This window comes from Cyrtonyx montezumae, unplaced genomic scaffold (assembly GCF_038088225.1).
Source record: "Cyrtonyx montezumae isolate F1298 unplaced genomic scaffold, pur_monq_1.0 scaffold_2, whole genome shotgun sequence".
Taxonomy (NCBI): domain Eukaryota; kingdom Metazoa; phylum Chordata; class Aves; order Galliformes; family Odontophoridae; genus Cyrtonyx; species Cyrtonyx montezumae.
The window spans coordinates 16890031-16911425 of NW_027071936.1; the positions used below are offsets into that span (position 1 = coordinate 16890031).

At 37.6% G+C, this 21395-nt stretch overlaps 1 protein-coding gene across 1 annotated transcript in view; it reads left to right on the top strand.

Moving 5' to 3' along the window:
- COL25A1 (collagen type XXV alpha 1 chain) overlaps positions 1–21395 on the top strand; it is a 284645-nt gene that overhangs the window by 196672 nt on the left and 66578 nt on the right. The window contains exons 8-12 of the mRNA XM_065736495.1: positions 3469–3540; positions 4381–4488; positions 8162–8197; positions 18078–18104; positions 20855–20899. Coding sequence (XP_065592567.1) covers positions 3469–3540; positions 4381–4488; positions 8162–8197; positions 18078–18104; positions 20855–20899 — 288 coding nt within the window. The remainder of the gene's footprint in view (positions 1–3468; positions 3541–4380; positions 4489–8161; positions 8198–18077; positions 18105–20854; positions 20900–21395) is intronic.

Sequence of the window (21395 nt, forward strand, 5' to 3'; positions counted from 1 at the left end):
CAGATCTAGGGGATATTTGAGAGGATATTTATAGCAGGATGACGGGAAAGGAAGAGAACTCATTTTGTAGAAAGGATAGATCATTGTATGCCTTTCTTGAAGCTTATTGTTTGCTAACATTATCATTCATGAATGCAAGAAGATGCAATGCCATCTAAAACCTGTCACACATGCGAAAACCATGCACTCATAATTTCTTAGCTGGGTTCCATTTAACGTTCTTGTATTTCTATTCTCTCCAGAAATTGTTGTTACATATGGGAAGATGATCTAGGTCCAAGCTGACATTGCATTTTTTAACCATTATCTCTGAGATCATCAGCTTTGGGAAATGGATAAGATTTTTTTTCAACTTTAGAACATGCTGGAAGATGTTGCTGAAAGAGATGGTTTCTCTTTCACATAGGTTATTTATGTAGACAAACCTGCAGTACTGCTGTACTCTTGAGCTTGTCTGTGCGATGTTGGAAAGCACTGAAAATGTTTGCTTGTGGAGCTACGCAAAACTCTTTTGTTTATTATCTAAAAGAGAAAAAGCAAAAGACTGACTGCAGAGTATCTCCTAAATAAATTCTCAAGTTTCTTTCATATTCATCATGAAATGAATCAAACCTAATATGACTTTTGAATTTCCCCTCCTTTAAAAAAAATAAAATGTCCAACTATAAAAACTATCATGCAGTAATAAGTAAAAATGAAGTGGTTAAAAGATTTTCTGGTTATCCCTTTTATAATAAAATAAATAAATAACATTTATTGTTTTCTGGTCATATTTCAGATCTTCTGTAGGTTTCTTATTTGTACTCATTTCCATTACATGGCTATTGTAGCTTCAGTTAGAAGAGGAATGAACCATGTGCACAGCAGGACTAATGAGTCACAGATGTAAAGATTCTGGCACAGTACCATTTAATAACTTCTTTAACTTATATTCCATAATAAGATAAATGCAAATTTGATACATCTGTTTTCTAAATGGTGTATCATTTCAGCCTTAGCAATGTCTCAGGAATGAGTTTCTTTAAATGAATGGTGTTTTATCCTTTTTTGGTTTTGTTTTCTTTTTATTTGTTTCTAAAGAGGAGGAGATATCAGGGCATCAAGCAATGCAGTTAGCCATAGCCAAGTTCATCAGAACTAAGTGGGAAGGCTGGTAAAACTGCCTGACTTGATGGGATCCACTCACAGAGTCTCAGCTTCCTCTTGTTTCATCAGGGTGTATCAAGAATAAAGTTGCTGAATGACTCAGAGGCACTAGCAAAGGACATGTTGTGTGCATCAGAATGTAACTCTGCCTTTCTTGGGGGGCTGGGGAGGAAGACCAGTGTGGTCTTTGTGATCCAGAGTATCACTGAGACGACTGCAGGTGAAGATGCACCATACTTGTAGTGATGAAAGATGGCTGCAGCTGTCATGCTGCGGTGCTTTCCACAAGGCTGGCTGAACTGCAAAGCATGCTGCCACACAGCGACAGGGGCTCCCCATTTAGAGCCTCGATGCAGGACTTCGCAAAGCCACCTTGTCTGGCAGCCAGAGCTAGGTGCAGCTTTCCCTTTTGTGGGTGCAACTCTGCAGCCAGGCACTCTGAGGCCACGCAGTGGGGCTGTGCCACAGAAGTGGCACTTGTTCATCCTGTATGCCTCAACTTGATGTCTTAGCCATTTCCTGGCTCTCCGTGTACAATTTTTTAGCACCTCTGCTTCAGATAGAGTACCATATGAAGAAGATTTGGGGATTTCTTTCTTTAGGACTCTCCTCAGCACTACAAGTTTTAGCTTAATGAGGAAGTCTAATTTGCACCCAGCGCCAAGAAGGGTGCTGAAGTGAGAGCAAAGCACTCACAGCAGGCTATAATTGCCACATCATTCTTTTTGTATCAAGTTCTGCACATGTGGGTAGAGTAGACTATGAGAGACCACGTCCAGAATACAGTGCTCAGTGGGCAAAATTCTACCCTGGTTATAAAAATGCCACTATGTACATGTTGAAAATGTTGACCTTGGCCATTGTGGACTCCCCCAGATCTTTTAGTAGATGGTTGTTCAGTGTTTATAATTGTGTGTGTATCACCAGTTTATGTGCTGAATGTCGTATGTAAAACAGAATGTGAGGAGCAGGATGGTAATTACACAAAGTGCCTCAGAATTCACTGTCACCACTGTCAAGTTCTGCAGCAACTGTGCAATTGTAGCTTTCTGCAGAAGGGCTGTAGCATGTTTTAATGGAAAAACATTGCAGACATCAGCTGGCTGATAGCCTAACAACTGTCAAACAATCCTAACAATTTACTGTAATTTTAAGGAGTCACCTCTGTGCAACTGCTCCTTCTAAAAATCTGTTTATATTGTTGTCATGAAGTAACAACCTACGCACACCTATAGTACAAACTTAATTCTGTTTCCCATATGACCGAGTAACTGTTCTCTGTCAGTAGGCAATGTGGGATATACTAAACGTAGTGTTTGTTCTGTCTGTCAGTTAATTGTCTTTGTGATGTTTGTGTTGTGTTGTTTTGGTACCATGTTATGCTGTGTCCCTAGGGTCTGCCAGGCTTCCCCACAGTCGCTGCTCTGCACAGTAATCAGATCCTCACCGTCAAGGTTTGTGGCTGTGGCTGACATGTGCCTGTTCAGTCAGGTCTCTCTGTATCAGCATAAAAGTGCACATGAAAAAATTGCTTTTACCATGGGATAGTCAAGAATCCTTACAGTGGACCTAAGTCAACCCTCCCTGCTTTTGCGTTGGTATAAGTATTTCTGATGCAAAGCATGGGATAACTGTGTACGCTGTCATCCCCAGCAGCACCCATGTTCCATGTGCTCTTCTTGGTCAGGATTTCATTTTTCAGATGAGAAGTTTCTGTAGTTCTACTTCCCCGAGGCTTACAGGAGTGAGGAAAATGTCAGTGAACTCTGTACTGCTTGAATCAAGAGTCAGTTCCATATGCTAGATATCTAAAGTTTAATCTGATGTATGTTCTGATTTTACAAAATGCATTTGCAAATTAAGCGGGAAGAATTGAGCAATCTAGTCAAGCTGGAACTCCAATCATTATTAAAATGACACCATTGTTCATGGCACAATATGCTGGTTAGAAAATCTGACTGAAAGTTGGACTGGTGCTTTGTTGTCTAGAAACTTTGCTGAGAGAACAGCATGCAAAAATACTGATTTTTTTCAGAGCCCAGGTAATGGAAAAAACTAAAAGTGAAGAATTCTCCTAAAAAATATGAGGAGAAAGGACTTAGACAATTAATTCACTATATAAGATGAATTCACAAAGTGGCATGTCCTGTACATTTCAAGAGAAAAAGCACAGTTTCTGTCTGGCAGAAGCACCAGTTCATATAACTTTAGCTATTACGAATCTAATGAATATATCTTTATTTCTTTCTCGGGCCTTCTGATGTCTATTCTTCAATTCTCTCATCTCTGATCTTCAACCTTTGACCTCACCTGCCTGATCAGATGGTGTTTCCTAAAATCAATCATGGGTTTCTCTCTGCTGATCAGCAGCTCATTAAACGCCGCCTCATTAAGGTAGTGCTTCATCTCACTGGAATCTGGTTCTTCTTTACATTCGGTTTACTCTCTGCTGTATCTTTTTGTTGGATGCTTTCTTACAGCAAGTTGTTTATTGGAAAGTTCTAGAACTGAGCAATTGTTAATGAAATTGACGCTTAAATACTATGGGTAGCTGTGCTAAATGGTCCAGATTTAAGATGCAGTTAGCAGTTTTAGTGGTTTGCAGTGCTATAGTGGAAAAAAAATAAGTTGAACGCCATTTCTGGTGTTTTTTAAAAGAGGAAGGCTGGCTGTATGTTTTGGCAGCTTTCTTGGGAATTTTCTTTTACGAATTAGTAGATCTAAATCATTAAGGGGTTTGGCTACTTGTCAGTATAAAACGGCTCACCAAAACAGATGAAAAATTCTCTTACTACTTTGTAGAAAAGCAGTTACGTTCCATGCTCACATTTGAAGTCTGTCCACATAACATTGATAGGCTTGAAATGTTGCCAGGCAAACTGCCTAGTTCTGGCACGTGACTTTTTTTAATCCTCAGTTTTGACATGATTATGCCAATCACGAAGGGAAGAGCTGAAAACTGTTACTCTCTCTGGAAAACAGCACTAGTAAAACCTTGCAAAGCTACCCCAAATTCTAGTTCATGTCCTGTGATAGAACAAGCCATTTGCAATTTGAGCCTTCTGCTCTGTGGCTGATTGCACTGGACAGGTACAACTCACTGGTCTTGAAGGCAAAGTACAGTTTTTTGCCGTAAGGATCAAGGATGTCAGTGTTTAGCTTATGGTAGCTTCTTTAAACTTGTCTTGCGTTCCTTTTGGAAAACTTCTGATGATGATTTTTTTGTTCCTTTAGGGGGATCAAGGACAAGCTGGACCCCCTGGGCCTCCAGGGCCACCAGGACCTAGAGGTCCCCCAGGAGATACTGGCAAAGATGGACCTCGAGGGATGCCTGGCATTCCGGTGAGTTAGTCTGTTGGTGTCCAAATTCTTGTCAAGTATGTAACAGCCAAAGATGGTTTGTGAGGTAAGATTGGCAAGTAATACACGTGGAAGGTGACCCACAGGCAAATTTCACTGTGCACCTGAAGTCCCCCTGCCACACACAGCAAGTTCATAGCAGGGCCAAGAGTAACACCTAGGTTTCTTGTCTCTCACCCCTGACAGTTTTCCCCACACATTCTAAGGTTTCTGAGTTCACTGATGTTTTAATAGCTGTCTGAGTAGGGCCTGCCCCCACTACAAGTAGCAAATGTTCCCACTCAAACTTCAAGCTAGAGCTGAATTTGAGATGTCATTGCATAGACTAGCTTGACTTCTCACTTTCTAATGGTTTAGCCTCAAATTATGAAATCAAAACAATAACTTCTAAATGCTACCCAAAGTATCATAAAATTTGTGGTGAGATTCTGCCATTTCTACACAACTCTAAAAGAACAATTTTCTTTGGCTCATCCCCCATATTTCATTAGACTCACCAGCAGAATACAGAACATTCCCTTAATGTTTTAGATGCAGGATCAGACCCACAGCCTATAACATTTTGTAATGTGATACTAAACACTTCATAAAAAGATGCCTATATGCAGGTATTTGGGCTTTTTGGGGTTTTGTTTTTTGCAAAATATGAGTATATTTTTGACTGTATAGGTTGTGACCTTCTTAATACTCCTTTTTTGAAGTTTTTATTTTTGAAAGAAGTACCTCTCTGTTCATCATGAATTCCACTGCGTTATCGTGTGGAAACTCAGTCACAGACTGCACACTTGACAACTGAAATGTCACATGTACAGATCTGATAAACACATCCCCACACCCTTCGTAAGTAAAGATCACAGCTGAGAGGACACATGAGGAACTATCAAGGTGAAGACAGCTCTGGAAAAAGAAACAGCTTTGTCAGAGAGAAAGCGTAGCTCATTATATAAGCCAGGACAGAAAAGCATAAATTTTTCCTGCAAAACCTAGAAGTAGAATACCTTAGCTCCGGTACTAGCCTTATTTCAGATTGGCTTACTTGAAATTGGATTGACTACACATTACCTGCATTATGAGTGTAGCATCATGATAACTGTCCCTGGAGATATTCAAGAAACACAAAGATCTGGTACTGAGGAACATAGGTTAGTGGGTGATGGTGGTGGTAGGCGGGCTGTTCAGTTAGATGAGACAATCTTGGTGGTATTTTCCAAACCTGATGATTCTTTGACTCTAACTGGGGCCTGTTGTTATCCAACATTGTGCTGATAATTTCTAGCACAAGGTTATACATTGTCATTGAAAATCTGTCGCTTTTGTTGTATGCCTCTACTCATTTCCTGTTAGTCTTCTACTGTGATAAAATTGACTCTGTTCAGAGTTGCTTTTGGTTTGATGTAGAGAGGATGAGACTGAAACCACAACAGTTTCTAACTGCAAGGGAAAACATCTTTTAAAATTCACATGCACGAGGCTAGAAGAAACAGCTAGTCACAGTCTACGGGCTGCTTGGGGTTTGTTTTTTTTTTGCTACTTAGTAAAGGGAACAATAGTGTTTCTCATAATAGAAGTAATGCATTTTATGCAATTAGGTCATTTCATTTTATAATAGTTCTGTAGGGATTTTTTACTTTAGATGGTGAGAGAGAGTTTCTTTTTATAGGTTTGTTTTTTGGTTTTGTTTTGTTTAGCTGTGGTTATCTTAAGCCCTATAGCATTGTGGAGAATCAATTTGTGGTACAGCTTCAGAATCAGATAAAATCAAACCAGATTGCTGACTGTTGTTATCATCCTGCTCCTTCCCAGTGCCCTGCATTAACAGGAAAACTTGTCCCAGCTTTGTATCTTTAAAAGGCTTGTGTGGAAGAGAGAAACAACAGAATAATAGTTATACTGCATCACAAATAGGAATGCTGCAGCATCACAAGTGATGGAGAAAGCCCTTACTGTGGCCACCCTCTGTTATAAGGCAGTCATTTCCTTAAGCAAGCTCCATTTCCTTTTATGAAAGCTACTTATAATCACCAGAGCTGCAAGAAAATGTTTTTTCTCCAGCCTTCCCCCATGCCCATGCACTTGCTGTGCATCCTGAGAAGCTCACACACTCAAGACAACAGGGCTCAGGTGAGCAACTCCAGCAGCCATCATTCCTTCTTCTCCTCTGTGTAGCAGTTTTGAGGAACAGTTTGTGTGCTAACATCTCCATCTGTGCCCACAGAACTCCATCTGTGCTATCACTACCTCAAATGCCAGAAGCATGCATCCTGTTCCAGACAAAGTTTTTAGAGATGAAGTAATGTTTGTTTCTGGGACAGGAAGTCTTTAGAGCTGAGAAGGTAGAAATGTTAGGGAAATGCTGTTAGGCCTATTGGAAGGTCTAAGAGGAACCAAGGAAGATCAAGGGCATAAGAAAGGAATTTGCAGCATTCTGCTAAGCCTTTCTTTGGGAGTCAGTAAAAAAAAACCTCTTGGAACCTGAACACACTTGCCAAAATGCATACAGTAGGTGCTTCCCCTGTCATAGCTTTCCTGCCATAAATACACCAGCACTTACAAACTTTAACAACTCAAAAAAGAAGCACCAGGAAAATAACAGTTATTTTTTTCTTCTTTTTTGCTGATAATAAAACAGTAGATAATGTTACAAAGTTTTGAAATTCTTTCAACATGGAAATAATGCTCCCCAACATTTATAGGCATATCTTGATTCTTATGTGATGCTGTGAGTTTGTTGTATATACAAAAGTAAGCAAGGATACAAAGAAAGCTGAGAAGTTCAACAAGCTTGAATAATTTGCTATCTGAAACCTGTGCCTGTGTGGTTTCTCTTTCCCTGTTTTTTCGATGTGTTTGCAGATGCTATGTTTGTGCTTCTGAAAGCACATCTACCTGGAGAAGCAGTTCTGACTCAATTTTGAGTTGCCAAGAACAGTAGCGTCAAAACAGTTCCTATTGGTTTTTGACAGGTTTTCTTTTATGATAAATCTGATAAAGATGATCCTGCAGCTGTGCTCATCCAATAGCAGATAGCCTGTGTAGTATGACATTCATTTTACTGTCTCAAATGACAGTTGTACGTGTTCATTTAAGAAGAAGGAAGATAGCTCCTTACATTATGTAGAACCGTGCTCACAAAGAGAATTAATTGGAAAAATTAAAGGTTATCATTTTGAAAACCAATCCAGGTATTCAACAGATGAGTAATTATTGCATAGCTTCAAAATTTCACTGTTCATGGGTATATGCAATATGATAATTAGCAACTTATGCCTTCTGACTGAGGTGATGACACAGAACACTAATTTTGGAATATGTAAACAGTGATTCAGCACATATGTGAAAAAAACCTTTATCTGTGGTCTTTAGCACCACTGACTTGAAGTGGAATGTTATGATTGGAATCAAGGGGCTGAGAGTCAGAACACCAGTGCTTAACTTTAGCCTGGAGAACTACATCATTAAAAGACTATGAAGTAATAGAAGCCTCTTAAAAAGTCTGATTTGATCTATTACTTTAAAAAGGAAATATATGTGTGTGTGTATTAAATGTGTAGTCAGCTGCTGTTCCTGTTAGAGAATCAAAGTTTTTTGACATTGTTATTTAGTAAAGAACATAGTTCAAGACATGCTACTCAAATTATTATTTTTTTTTTTTTAGGGTGAGCCAGGAAATCCAGGTGAACAAGGGTTGGCAGTAAGTACTCTTCCAGTTTGCTAAGAAACAGTATCAGACTTAAACATGGTTCTTAAACTGTGGAGTTCCAGAAAGCTTGATAACTTTATTTCCCAGCTCTCCGTTGTCACTGAGTATTTGAAGTCTAATTTGCAAAGAAAACATAAGAGAAAACAGATTTATTTAAAAAATATACAGTTGCTTGTAGCAAAAGGTCAACTTCTCCTTTCAGGTTGCAGAAGTTGAGGGCATAGCAAGAAAAATGAGACATTTCAGGTGTGCCTGACTCATGGCCCCCACTTATTGCTACCTCTGAATTTGTGGTGTTTCCACATTGAGACTATGGAGCAGTAGAGCAGCCATCTACTTGTTTCAGAGGCCAAAATCTCAACAATTCTTCTGGCCCTTTGCCTGATGTAACAGCAAAGATGCTGCACAGCACACGGAAACTGTCAGAATATTATCTCTCCTGAGGGTTTTCTTTTTGTCATGTGTGGGTGAATGTAAAAGCTAGATGAATGCGCTTCTTACAAATACTCAGATATAGGAGTAGATGTTTTCTGTTGCATCAGAAACTAATTAGCCCTTTTCATTTAGAAGCAAATTGAAGCTCCACTGGTTGTAAATCAGCTTCAGACACAGAGTAAAGATTCAGTGGTTTCTGCTTTTTACATGTTCCCAGAACTGTGAAACATTTATTCCCTTAAGATTTCCCTAAATGCTCATGGTCATTCTTATTTTTTATGAGAAGTGACATAACTGTAGCCAATGGCATGTGCTTTTGATTTCTGAATGTTTCTGAGGGTGAAGATTATATGCTTAGCAATCAGTGCGGATATGATTACTAGCTATTTGAATTTATAAAGTTTTAAACAGATGTGATGATACTTTACCTTGAAAAATTGCAAAACGTTTTAGATTGACAAAATCCAAAGTCTTTCAGAAGAAAAATAAAAGATTGAAATGCTGAAGTATCTCCTTTAATCAGGAAACTAAACTCTATGTAGCTTTTCTTTTCAAGATATTTAACAGAACTAAGATCTGATCACCCAAAGGTACTACCTAATATTATAGCACATTTGTGTTGTCTATTGTTTTATCCTTTTTAGTTTATGAGGATTAATGTTAATAACATGCATAATATCTGGGAAGGGCATTTTCTTCTTTGTTTTGTTTATTTTTATTGTAATCTCCTATTTGCCCTCTGGACCACGCTTACTCAGATTCTGCAGCAGTGTTCCTTCTGGTTTAAGACCAGATCATCAGGGTCACAGAATCCCCAGGGGTTTTTAAAGCAAGAGAGTCTATCCATGTTCAGAAGATTCCCAGCTGCTCTAAAATAGTCATCTGTGTGTAAGAAATAAAGAACTGCTACAGAACTGTTTGTTTCTCAAAGTGCAGATGTGTTTAAATAGAGAAAAAGGGTATTTTAAAATTCTTATCAGCAGCCATGAGTTAGAGGAAGGAAAAAAAAAAACCAAAAAAAAAAAAACTACATAAATTTCCAGCTCCAAATGCCTGGTCTAAAAGCGAGTGTGACGGCTTAAGTGTAAAGCTGTGTACAGATAAAGAAAAGAGCCTTTGAGTTATTAGAGACACTTTTTTTTTCCATTTTTCTTGGTTCTTTTGACATACACATAGCATTGGTACAGATTTCCAGAGTGTCTTATCTGTGGAAAGAGCTAAAGCTATGCAGGTGCTGTCTGGTTTCCTTTGATATCTTCCATCATACATTTCTGCATGAATATCTTTTTATATCAATGTTGAAATCTGAGGCACTACTGCAGAAGTAGCTGATTTCCAAACAGTTATGATATAGAATTGTGATGCCAAAGAAAAAAACACAGCTATATAGGTGTAGTTTTCTGGGGAACACAAACCTTCCTACAATTCTTTTTCTGTTATCCATTCATCTTTTAAAATTACAGTAGAAATTTCAGCCCTGTAGGGACTTGCTACATTAATTCTGCAGGAACTCTTATGTCAGGATTAGCCTGTGTTTCACACTGCGTCCCAAGTCCAAGTTAGCTTCTGTTCTTTCTTCCTAGAAAGTAGAATCTGGTAGACAGATGGGTTCCATAAAGCACTACCAGTCCTAACCTCTCAGAAGTCCACCTGTTAGGGAGTATTGAAGTTTCTAACTTGTCCACGTGTACAAGAGCTTTTCCAGTAAGAAGTTAAGCCCTGGAGCATGCAGTCTGGTTCTTCTGGATAGATGAAGGATACGGGCAAGTAGAGCACCAGCTGTCCTGTAAAAATCCCTAAATTTCCAATGTACTTATTGAGGTTAGTGAAAGCTGAATGTTATTTGTATTCTAAAGGATCACTGTCTCAGCAGCTTTTAATAGCATGATACCGTTCAAGCAAAGAAGAACTGCAAGCCTGACCTCTAGATTATAATAGTGGGATAGAAGCTTTTCTCTTTCAGAAGTGATTTATGCTTGTATTCAGTGACATGCCTTAGTATTTCTAGGCGAATGTAAAAAACGTTGCTAGAGCTGCTAAATTCAGTTTTAACCTTGGGACCAACAATGACACAGCTTGAAATTACTTAGTTTTCTTTTTTCTCTTTTTACAAGAAGTGGAATAAGACCCTTGAAGAGTGAAAGATGGTAGATAATGAGATAGCAACATGTTTTCTAGCTTGTGTCTCAGAATGTAACACAAACCTATTACGCATCTTGAGTAGCTTGTGACCCACTCAAGCAATGTGTGACTTGATTCTCAAAAATTTTAAAATCATTCGAACGCATATGGAGTTCTAGGAAAATTCATGTTCTTATTGCTCAGTGAAATAGGAAAACTAGAGGCACTAATGAAGACACAGTAATTTGCACAGAGATTCTGCTGCCCCATTCTCCTTGAATCATATTGAAGTTGTGTCAATAAAGAAAAAGAGAAGCGTGTTTTAGATGTGAGAGAGAGAGAGCAGTAGTAATGCTTCAGGACCTTTCTCCCTCTTAGGCAGGGGAGGTTTGCTCAAACTAGATAGAGAAAATGACAATGAGTTCTCTTGTTTGAATCCAGTTTTGGCATGAGAGAGCTCAATTTATTTTAAGTGCCCAATATAATTTGTGCAATTTGCTCTGAGGATGGAGAATGACTTTCCCCATTTCAGTAATAAAGTAGGTATAACTCAGTGAAAAGAACAATGGGTGACAATAGAATGGCAATGTTCTAGGCTGTAGCAAGTGAGGATTTACTCAAATGCAACAGCTGTGGATACAGAAATAAAGGAAAGGAGCTGCATACCTTCAGAAGGCCTCAGGTATGCAGGGATCTTCAGAGAGATACCCTCAGCTCCACTGCCAGCCCTTAAATGAGGTCTGGAAAGGGTCTTGCCCCTTCCAGACACTCTGGTTCATTGCATGCACCTGAGAGATTTGATTTAGTAGCTTAGTGGGTAGGGATGGTGATAGGAAGATGGTTGGACTAGATGATCTTGTAGGTCCTTTCCAAACTAATGTATCTATGAATCTATGAGCTCCCCTGGGTTGGCCTTGCCTTCCCACCAGATGCTCAGTCACTGTTTCAGGCCATGACAGTATTTCTGCTACAAGAGCATTTCTGTTGTTCTTGTGGTTGAGATGTAGGATGCTGTTTGCAAGGTCTTCTGTTACTTTGTTTTAATGCTAGGAAGAATGAGCTTTCTTTTTGGGCTGAATAGGGAGCAAAGTTAGTTTTAAGTTAAGAAGAACAGAATGTATGCATCTTTAACGTGAGAAGAGAGTGTAGGAGTGCTTAGATGTTATTTTTTTCTAGTTTCCAGGACACTAGAAAGCCCTTCAAGTCTATTTTCTGTTAGAGTAGAAGGTAGCACTCCTCTGTGCAGAAAGGAGTCAGATGGGGGCCAAGCGGCATGGTGATGCCAAGGGTATTAAGTTTTGAAATGTTATATGGAAGTAAGAAGTCTTCAATGCCAGAGGGAAGACTGGTGGTTTCCTTAGCCTTTCATCCTCTTTAGTAAAGTTGTGCCTTACCTCTTATAAATCATCTCCCTTCTCATACCATTTGCCATGTTTTCACTGTGGTAAGGATTCTAAGATGCCACTTGAGGCTTTTTTTTTCTTTATCATCTTATATTCAGAATGGAACATAAAAGAATTCATGATTTTTCTCTATGTAGAAGCTAGGATTTCTGTTTTCAGAGTGCTGACGTGGTTCTTAAAAGTGTAGTCAGAGATGGAAAACTTCAAATGCTTACACTGATAGATGGGTGTTTTCAGAATCATAAATTGTAATAAGACAGGATGTGCATGAGTATTTTGATTTATAATTTCCATATGAGAAATGTTTGATGGTTTTTGTTGTTTTTTGTTTGTTTATTTTGTTAGTTTATTTGTTTTCAAGGTGTTTTTGATGCTTTTAATTTAGAACTGTTATTAAGCCAGTGCATAGTGATAAAAATTTGGAGGATCAAAATTTGCCATCATTTCAGTTCCTCGGCAAATACGCCAATTGGACTGTGTTCGATGTACAAGTCAACTGCTTTTTGTCTCTGAATGAAATTATTTCTTTTTCTTCAAAAACTGGCTTTAAAGATGTGTAAGTAATTTTACAGATGTTTTACTTGAACAGAATGTCTAGAGCAAGCAAAGAATTCAGGTAGAGATGTCTCTTTGCAAAAGAAATCTGTCCTTTAATGATTAACTCAAACACAAAATCCCTCTACTTATGATGTGCTGTTTTCTAAACAAGCACTTTCGTGCTTTCATGGTCTTGCTGGGCATCCATTCAAAGAAAAACAGGCTTAGTGGTCTTACTAGTTATTCAGAATAAGGTGAACTGTATTCCAAAGGACGTTGTCATATACTTGAAAGACGGAGAAAGAGAGTAACTTTACAGATAAATTTACAAAACCTCACATCCTTAAAATGAATTAATATGCATTTTTCATCTGAGGTTAAAAAAAAAAAAAAAAAAAAAGAAAAGAAAAGCAAGGATCATCCAGAACTGACTGGAAAATGCTGCTGGCTTGAGTTCAGCCTTTCAGGCCAATAACCAAGGATCTTCAGCTGGTGTGAATCTTCATAGGTCCTCTGGGAAATTACTAACTGTGAACTTGTTTTCGGTGGTCAAGAGTTCTGCAGCAACCTTGTTTATTTCATTCTGGTAGTATGTTCACAGTAATTTTAGAAGGTGTGGTTCTCAAGCTTTTTAGCTGTAAAAGTTTACCAAAAACTAGCAATGAAATTGAGAATCTCAGCCTGTGCTTCCAACAGCCTGTACTTTTCTTTTGTATTTTTTCCTCCAATGTCAATTCATTGGTCTTAACTTATAAGAGCTATTATTAGGAAGAGTTGTCTTTAGTTGATGACGAGAAGCACTGCTGGTGCTCTAATTATTAGTATTTGCTGCATTTCTCATCAATTAAGGTAGCATATGTGTCTGCTGCTTAATGAGAATTTATGTGAATTTCCATCATAGTTTATCTGTTTTCTTTGACAGTCTTTATTTTTAATTTAGGTGATTCATCAGTGCTAAAGCATTATACACTTCGATACTAGTACTCCAGACATCACAGTCTTTATGAAACACTCCTCAACCATGCAAGAACACATTTTCTGAATTACATTGTATGCCTGTTCCTCATGACAAATGAGGTCAATGGACAAAGCAGAGGCTCCTCAGAAATGCAGATGAATACTGTGTATGAAACCTGTGATTTTCCTCTTCGTGTACATTTGTTATTTTAAGTTCCCTTCCTAAATTCTTCATCATTAGCTTTGTAAGGAAGTGTTTCATGAGTCCTATAACACCGAAGAGGAAATATGCATTCTCAGGTATAGTTTCAGTAGCAGCTTTGTCCATAAAAACATATAGATGCATTATATTCTGAAGGCCTACTATTTCAAGGAGTTTTTACTTCAGAAAGGTACAATGAAAGATTAAAAAAAATACCTAAAAAGAATATATATATATATATATATTTTCTTTTTACTCAGCTTTGGAATAAATTTCAATATGAATGTATTGCATTATTGTGATGCATTTTGGTTTATTATTTTTTCAGCATACCAGAACTTTCTCATCATATTTTTGTTAGGCATTTTCAATTACTGTCCATGCTTGCTGGCCTTGATAATCTAACATCTCACAGGACAAATCATTACACCTACCACAGACCTGCAAATGGAGAATACTCCGAGCTTTCTATTTCATGCATTTCTTTAAATGCTAAAACAATTGAGTCACTTGAAGTTGAAAATTAAAACACCGGGGGAGTCTGTTTGTGAGGTATCACATCCTGAATTACTGTGTCTTTGAACTGCAGCTTTTAAATTTACAGGGCAGTGTTTTTTTCTTATTTTGCAGTTTTCTAAAGCACGTGCAGCAAAGTAACTCTATAAGGACAACATAACTGTAACAGGGAAGGAATGTCTAGAAAGAATTCTGGACTCAGTGAACTTGTTTTGACTACATTTGTGTCAACCTTTTCAGTTGCACCTTTTTTCTTTTTTCTTTTTTCTTTTTTTTTTTTTTTTAATTTCCAGTAGTTGTTAGTGAAGGCAACTGAATGTATCCAGCTATAACTTCATATGATCATTTCTGTAATGCTAATATTTGGTATGAATGCAGCTCAGTAGATCCCTTGATTTCAGAGATAAGTGGCTGAAGAACAGCATTCCTGGTGGAAATCCTTCAGTTTCATAGACCACTTACAAACTTTCTGTTTTATCCTTGGATGACCAATTTTTCCAAGTGCTTAAGTAAATAGCAGACAATGCTCTATCTCCAGAGACACATGAATAGTAATTGAATTTCTTGGTGGAACACAGTTTCATTTTTCCATCTGCCAACTAAGGAATTACTTGATGAGAATGCATTTCAGTAAATCCATACCATTGTCATGGCTGTAATAAGTAGTTTATACAGTTACACAAGGTAGAAAATTATTTTTATAAGTGTTCAGGATATCTGAAATAATTGAGATTTAAAATGGCTTTTATTATTTTTAGTTATCTTCCTCTTCTGGGCAAAAATTTTCTGCCAACTCAATTGAAGTTTCTCAGTGAATGCATGAAAAAAGGTTGATTTTCAAGGGTTCTAATTAATGACTTCAAACAAATCAATGACATGAGCTTTCATGTACACAATGTTCTCCTCAGATCAGTCGAATGCTAAGGGAGAAAAAAAAAAACCCATCTGGACATATTGAATTTCCCATTTTCTATGTAGTTTGCCTAGAAGTTTTCAATTATATCTGTGTTTTATGTTTGGAGTGTTTATAAAATGTGAAACACTTGAGTGTAAATTGTAAAATGCATCATTTTAAGCTTTTAATTGCAATTAGCTTGCTGAAGGTAGCTGTATGGTTGAGAACTGTGCTGGTCATCAGGCAGTGTCATAGATCAGTGGGCATGAGACATGAGAATAACTTCCAGTCTGAGTGAAGGTTTAAGTACCAGAAATAGAAAACTACTCATTGTTTAAAATAACTAATGATGAGTGCCTAATGCTCTTCTCTGAATAATCCAAAAGTGCAATGAAAGCAAGATTTTTCTTCTGTGCAACTTAACTAAGTCCTGTGGAGTAGCTGGAATAGTGGACGCAGTGAAGGGAAGATTCTAGGGAAAGAGATTTTTCTGGAGACGTCTGCAATATCTTGAATCAAATCCATCCCACAAGTTGACAGCTGCAGACTCCAGGCACAGAAGTACTCAGAAGAGCAATGCATTCCACAGTTTACTTTGGTGGATACTCCTCATAACTGAGTGGCAATTTTACCTTCAGGTAGTTGCTTTGTTTCAAAGGCTTCCAAATGGTATTTTGATTTAGCTGAATATATTCAGAAGATTTTGTTTAGCTTACTATGTAGTTAGAAACTGAAGAGACAGCATTTATTCCATGGACATAAAAGTAGCAGGCATGAAATATAAAGAAGTCTTCAGTTGTTCTGGCTTATTGATGGAGGCTAACGTTGTAGAACTGTGTAATATGTTAAAAGTCAAAAGATAAATGATGCCCAGGGTTTGGATATTTGGAGCTTCTTTTGGTAATGGTGATGTAGGAAAAGGCTAGTTTGAACATGAATTTCTTGGAGTTTTTAAGATGTTAGCCAAACCTGTATCTTTCTTGGAAAAGGGGAAGATTCCTGGCTCATCACTTTCCATAGTGTGAGGCACTAGAAGAAACTTCCTTCATTTTCTGGAAGAAAGGTAAAAATTCTGTTTAAAAGGTGAGGCCGCTCTCACCTAGCAATGTCCTATTGATTTTTTTCTTTTTTTTTTTTTTTCCCTTCTTCAATGTTCTTGGAGACTGCTTACAAGCAGTGTTCAGGAAATAGGTTGTGCATTTACCATATGCACTATTACAGATGCCCTCACCCTCAAGTTAATCTTAGAGTTAGAATTCAGGCACTTACTGAAAAAGGAGATTTAAACAGCAGTTTACTGAAATGAAGTGGGCTGGTGGTATTTTTCTCCAGTTGGAAAAAGCAGGTGATTACTGTACTCTCTACTCTAATTATCATCATATTTGAGTGCCTGGGTTTTTTTCACATCCTTTTCAAGAAAAGAAAGTAATTCTGTCACTCTGTATCTCGCAGATGGCTTTCTATTTGCAAAATCTGTCCCTTTGTGTAAGAAAGATGCTTACAAGACCCTCATTCTTCCAAGACAATCGGGCAAAAGTTTCAAGAAGCAACATTGATCTGTGCTTTTGGAAGTTTAGATACCCAGTCTATACATGCAAATGCATGTTTAAAACTCCAAGACTTTCATCCACTTCAGTGGATCCTGTGCCCGGAGTTGCAAGCAGTGGAGCTTTTCTGTGTTACCAGTTTAATGTTACATCAGGGCAACATTCCAACACAATCTGCATCTTCAAAACAGGAAGATTTAACCTATATTCACACTGCCTTAAATACAAAATTGGCCCAACGTTTTGAAGCAGCAGTCTTATTGTTCAAGATGAAATTCTGAATAATTCCTGTTCTGACATCAGTTCTTCTTTTATCCTTTCAAACACCAAAACAAGTTGGATAATCTCATTCTGGCTTTTTGTTTTTCACCTTCACACATTCAGAATTGATCTTTCTCAAGTTTGCACCTGCACCCAGACACTGCACAAGCACTTCCAATAGGAACATGTGGAAAATGGTAGATGGCCACACTCAGTGTGATCCAAAACAGATTTACATGATGTCAAATGCGTTTGGCTGCTCTGTTTACCCACTGTCCCCCCTCTTTGTTTTGGCCACAAACCAACTGGGTGCTTCAGAGATGCCAGGCAAGAAATGAGTCCAACTAATATCAGTGAAACATTGACTCCCTATAAGATACTAAGCAGTTAACCTTTCCTGGATTTAGGTATTTCTTACTGCATTCTTGGATTGTAAGTGCAAAATGGTGCTTCATTACTTCCAAAGAGCATTCTTAAAGATTTCTGAAATATCTTCTGTTACTTGCAGTTGATGGCACGAATCACGTGTTGGTTAAACTAAAGTAACGAATTTCAATACCTTTAATGACCTAGAAAGTATGGAGAGACTAGCTTCTCTCTCCAAAAACAGAACATAAACTTGGCTGTGTAAACCAAGTTTTTGCATAAAAATTACTGCCAAGCAGAAAAATTACTGTGGACCACAGCTTATTGTTAGAAGAAGAAAAACTACAGTTTTTTAATGCTGACAGATTTGTCAATATTTGGAGAAATAGATGGGACAGAAGAGAAAACATTGGGAAGGGAGAAAGTTTGAATCTCCAACTTAGAAGTTAAATCTGTCCCAAAAGAGAAAAGATCCATGGTGCATTTTCAGCAGAACATTTTACTTTTCATTGGTTTAGAAAACTACTACTGGTTTCAGTCTATTATCTGAACACCTACACAATAGGATAGTTCTAATTGGACATTCAAGTTCAAATTGGCAAGAGTAATTATATTTTCTTTCTCTTTGCAGGGACCTCAAGGGCCTCCAGGACAAAAGGTATAGTATAAACAACAATACTGTCAAAGTGATTATTCTTCCTGGCTCCAAACTGGAAGTGGAAAAGGTGAATGGAGTTAGCTACTGCATGCCACCTTGAATCTGTTAATTTAGATGCTGAATTTTGTTTTTACAAAATGTTGCCATATAATGTTAGACCTCAGATTTCTCATTTCCCCCATCATAGGAAGTTCAAGCAGTGCGGGGCAGACTGTTTTTAATCTGTCTGCTCAACTTTCAGGTGAAAAGGTCGCTATAATTTTCTTATTATGTACCAGTACAACTAGGAAACCAAAGGTGAAACATTGTGAAAGATGGAGAGATAGAATTTCTGATTAAATGCATGTCCATACTCAAGTAGATCAATGCCATATGACTAAAAAATTGACCAGCAGAAACAAAGGATATAGGTGTTGCTGATAAATGGTTCTTGGTTGGCTGTATTCAGGTGGTCTGCTGTTGTCTTCCTGTTCCTTTGGTAACTGGAGATCTGACTTCCTATGAATGCTTTCAGCATTATTTGTGCTCATTAAAGCTGACTGCCTCAGTCTGATGGAGTGAGCTTTGGATTTATGGAACTGCACCATTAAAACAGTCCTAGCTATATCAGCAATAGCTGCTAGTAAGTGGCACCATTCCAGCATCTCACCCACACACCACCGAGGCAGGTCATTTTGAGATTGATTTCAAAAGATAAGAAGTATTATGGAAGATATTTAATTAGAGCAAGCTTAATTTGTATAAAGAAAATAGAAGGGAAAGGATTAAGTAGTATTAATGTATATGGCAAAGCTGTCACCTCTTTTTCTTCTTTTGAAATATTATTTAAAGTGAAGATTTGCTTGCATCTGTTAAAATTGGATTTCTTGAAGAAAAGAAACAAAAACCTGCTGATATGTAAAAATGTAATCCCAGAGCGTATAAATCCATGGGGTTTTGCTAGGTGTGAGCTATACAGTTTGCAAGCTGATGGAGAAGACTACCCTTCACATTCAACAATGCAAGAATGTGACATTGCAAAGCTCTTCTGATTCTGAAGTTGACATTACCCCCCAGGAGATACCAAAGTGGAGTATTTGATATATGCTACATCAATAAAACTCATGTTCTGTTGAGCTTTTGAATACATGATAAACTATTGGTTAAGGACATGGTAGAATCAATTTTATTTAAATCTTCTGATATTTCATGTTTCATAAGAAAAGTCAGAAGCTGTATGAGATGGTCTCTGAGAAGATGAACTGTTACAAAAAGGGTAGTTTATTCAGACTGATGGCTTAGTGCCCTCCTGAGTCTTTTCTTATAAGTTTCTGGAAAAATTAGACAAAAAATGGAAAAATGTTCATTAGAGGCCCATTTGTAGTGGCTAGCATTCATGACCATGCATCCAGCAAATACAGGCAACTGTAATGCCAAAGTGAAAGCTTTGGGAATAAGGAGAAAGCATTCAGGATCATAGTGACAGGCTGAGATGTGATGCCAGTGTATTATTTATTACTGGCTTAGAGCTTTGCTGTGAGCTTGAGCCTGTTTGGGTGCTCAAATATTGCATTTTTTTCATAAGCTGTTTTCCTTCTTCGTTTCACAGGATTATTCCATCCATTATTATTTCAGCTCTAATAATTGGCAAATGTATCCATTTGGGCTGCATTCGCTTTGGGTATAGGTGTCCATTGACTAAACTGCTTCTAGTAAAGCCTCTGACCAGTGTAAATAGAAGGAAAAATGCTGCACACCGATTCTTGGGTTTCAGGGCCCACTGGGCTTCACAGGGATACCCATTTGTTTCACGGGTGCTGAGAAACTGCACATCTCACTATTGACACAGCCTCTGCCTTTCCCAGTGCCCTGGCTAATCTTTTACATTACCAGCCTTTCAAATAGCTATCACACTTTTGTAACTTGTTCAGACGTTTATTAATGAAAAATAAAAAATATACTGTCAGATTTTTTGCTGAGCAACTGTTACAGAAAAAGAGGACAGTGTAGTGTGAGCTCCTTTCCTTATGCCTGAGATTTTCACTGGACATCTGTAGCAACAGTCAGGCAAGATTCTTCAAACAAATAACATTGTACATCATACAAAAGTGGTGCAAGAACTTGTAAAAATATTTCTCCTACTTTATCAGTTGCTGCTCCTTTCTCTACTCCTTGTGCTTGGTCTGTGTTTTGTTGTTTTTTTAAATTCTAATTGCAGTATTATTGATGCAGTTTAAAAGGATGTTGGTAACCTGCACTGTCAGGCTGAACTATTGCAGATTATCCTTTAAAAGCTTTAAGACAGATAGACCCTGCCAGTCATTGGGCTTGAAGCATTCCCTCCATTTCAGATGCTTGAAAGCACTTGAAGTATGAATGATTTTGTTCAGGTGAAATGTTAGACTGTATAGGAACAAACTCAGAATGTATCCAGGGTACCAAATGGAATTGCATTTTAATTCTTACATGTTTTAGGAATCATTCACAACAAATTTTCCATCAACTTGAGACTTCTTTCTGAAAGAGGCAATACAGTGGGACAATACTAAATCGTACATCATAGTATAAGAACGTAAAACATAAGAACATTTATGATTAATTTAAGCAGTCAATTGTAAAGAGAGCTCAACTTGAATTGAAATTAGTATTTGAATATTCTATTGCAGTTAGAACATGCAGGCATTCACCATCCTTTTTTAAGTACTGTATAAGAAGTGAAAGTTTTCACGAGCTGTTTAATTTGATTAACACTGTTGTCTGTTTCCCACCAGGGTTCTGTTGGAGTGCCCGGTGTTCCTGGGAAAGATGGACAAACGGTGAGTTCACTTGACTTTGTCAACACTGCAGTTATTTGTGTCACTTATTAAAGCTCATTTACATGAGCAATTTGAGGAAGAACATCTAATGTTCTAATTTCAAAAGACTATAAAATCTGATTTGTGCCCTGAAGTTGTTTTTTCTGCTTTCAGAAAAACAGTCGATGAACATAGTTAGTCCAAAAGTCTCATCTATGCGGTGTATCACAGAATCACAGTATAACTTAATTATTCAGTATACTTATAAACTACATTGTTTTCTACAGCTTGTTTTGGTTTTATTTCTATTAACTCAGTTCCATGATGCAAATCTTATGTTCATGTATTTATACAGTGGCAACCCATTGTTAATAAAAGCCTAAAGTAGAGAAAAATGAGGCTGGAAAGTCAGGTATAGGATAATACAAAATTGAAGTTGGGGATGAAACTGCAGAGAAGTTATTAAAAAATAAATAGACTTGAGTGCAACTGGGAGAAGTTAGCTCAGTCAAGTCAG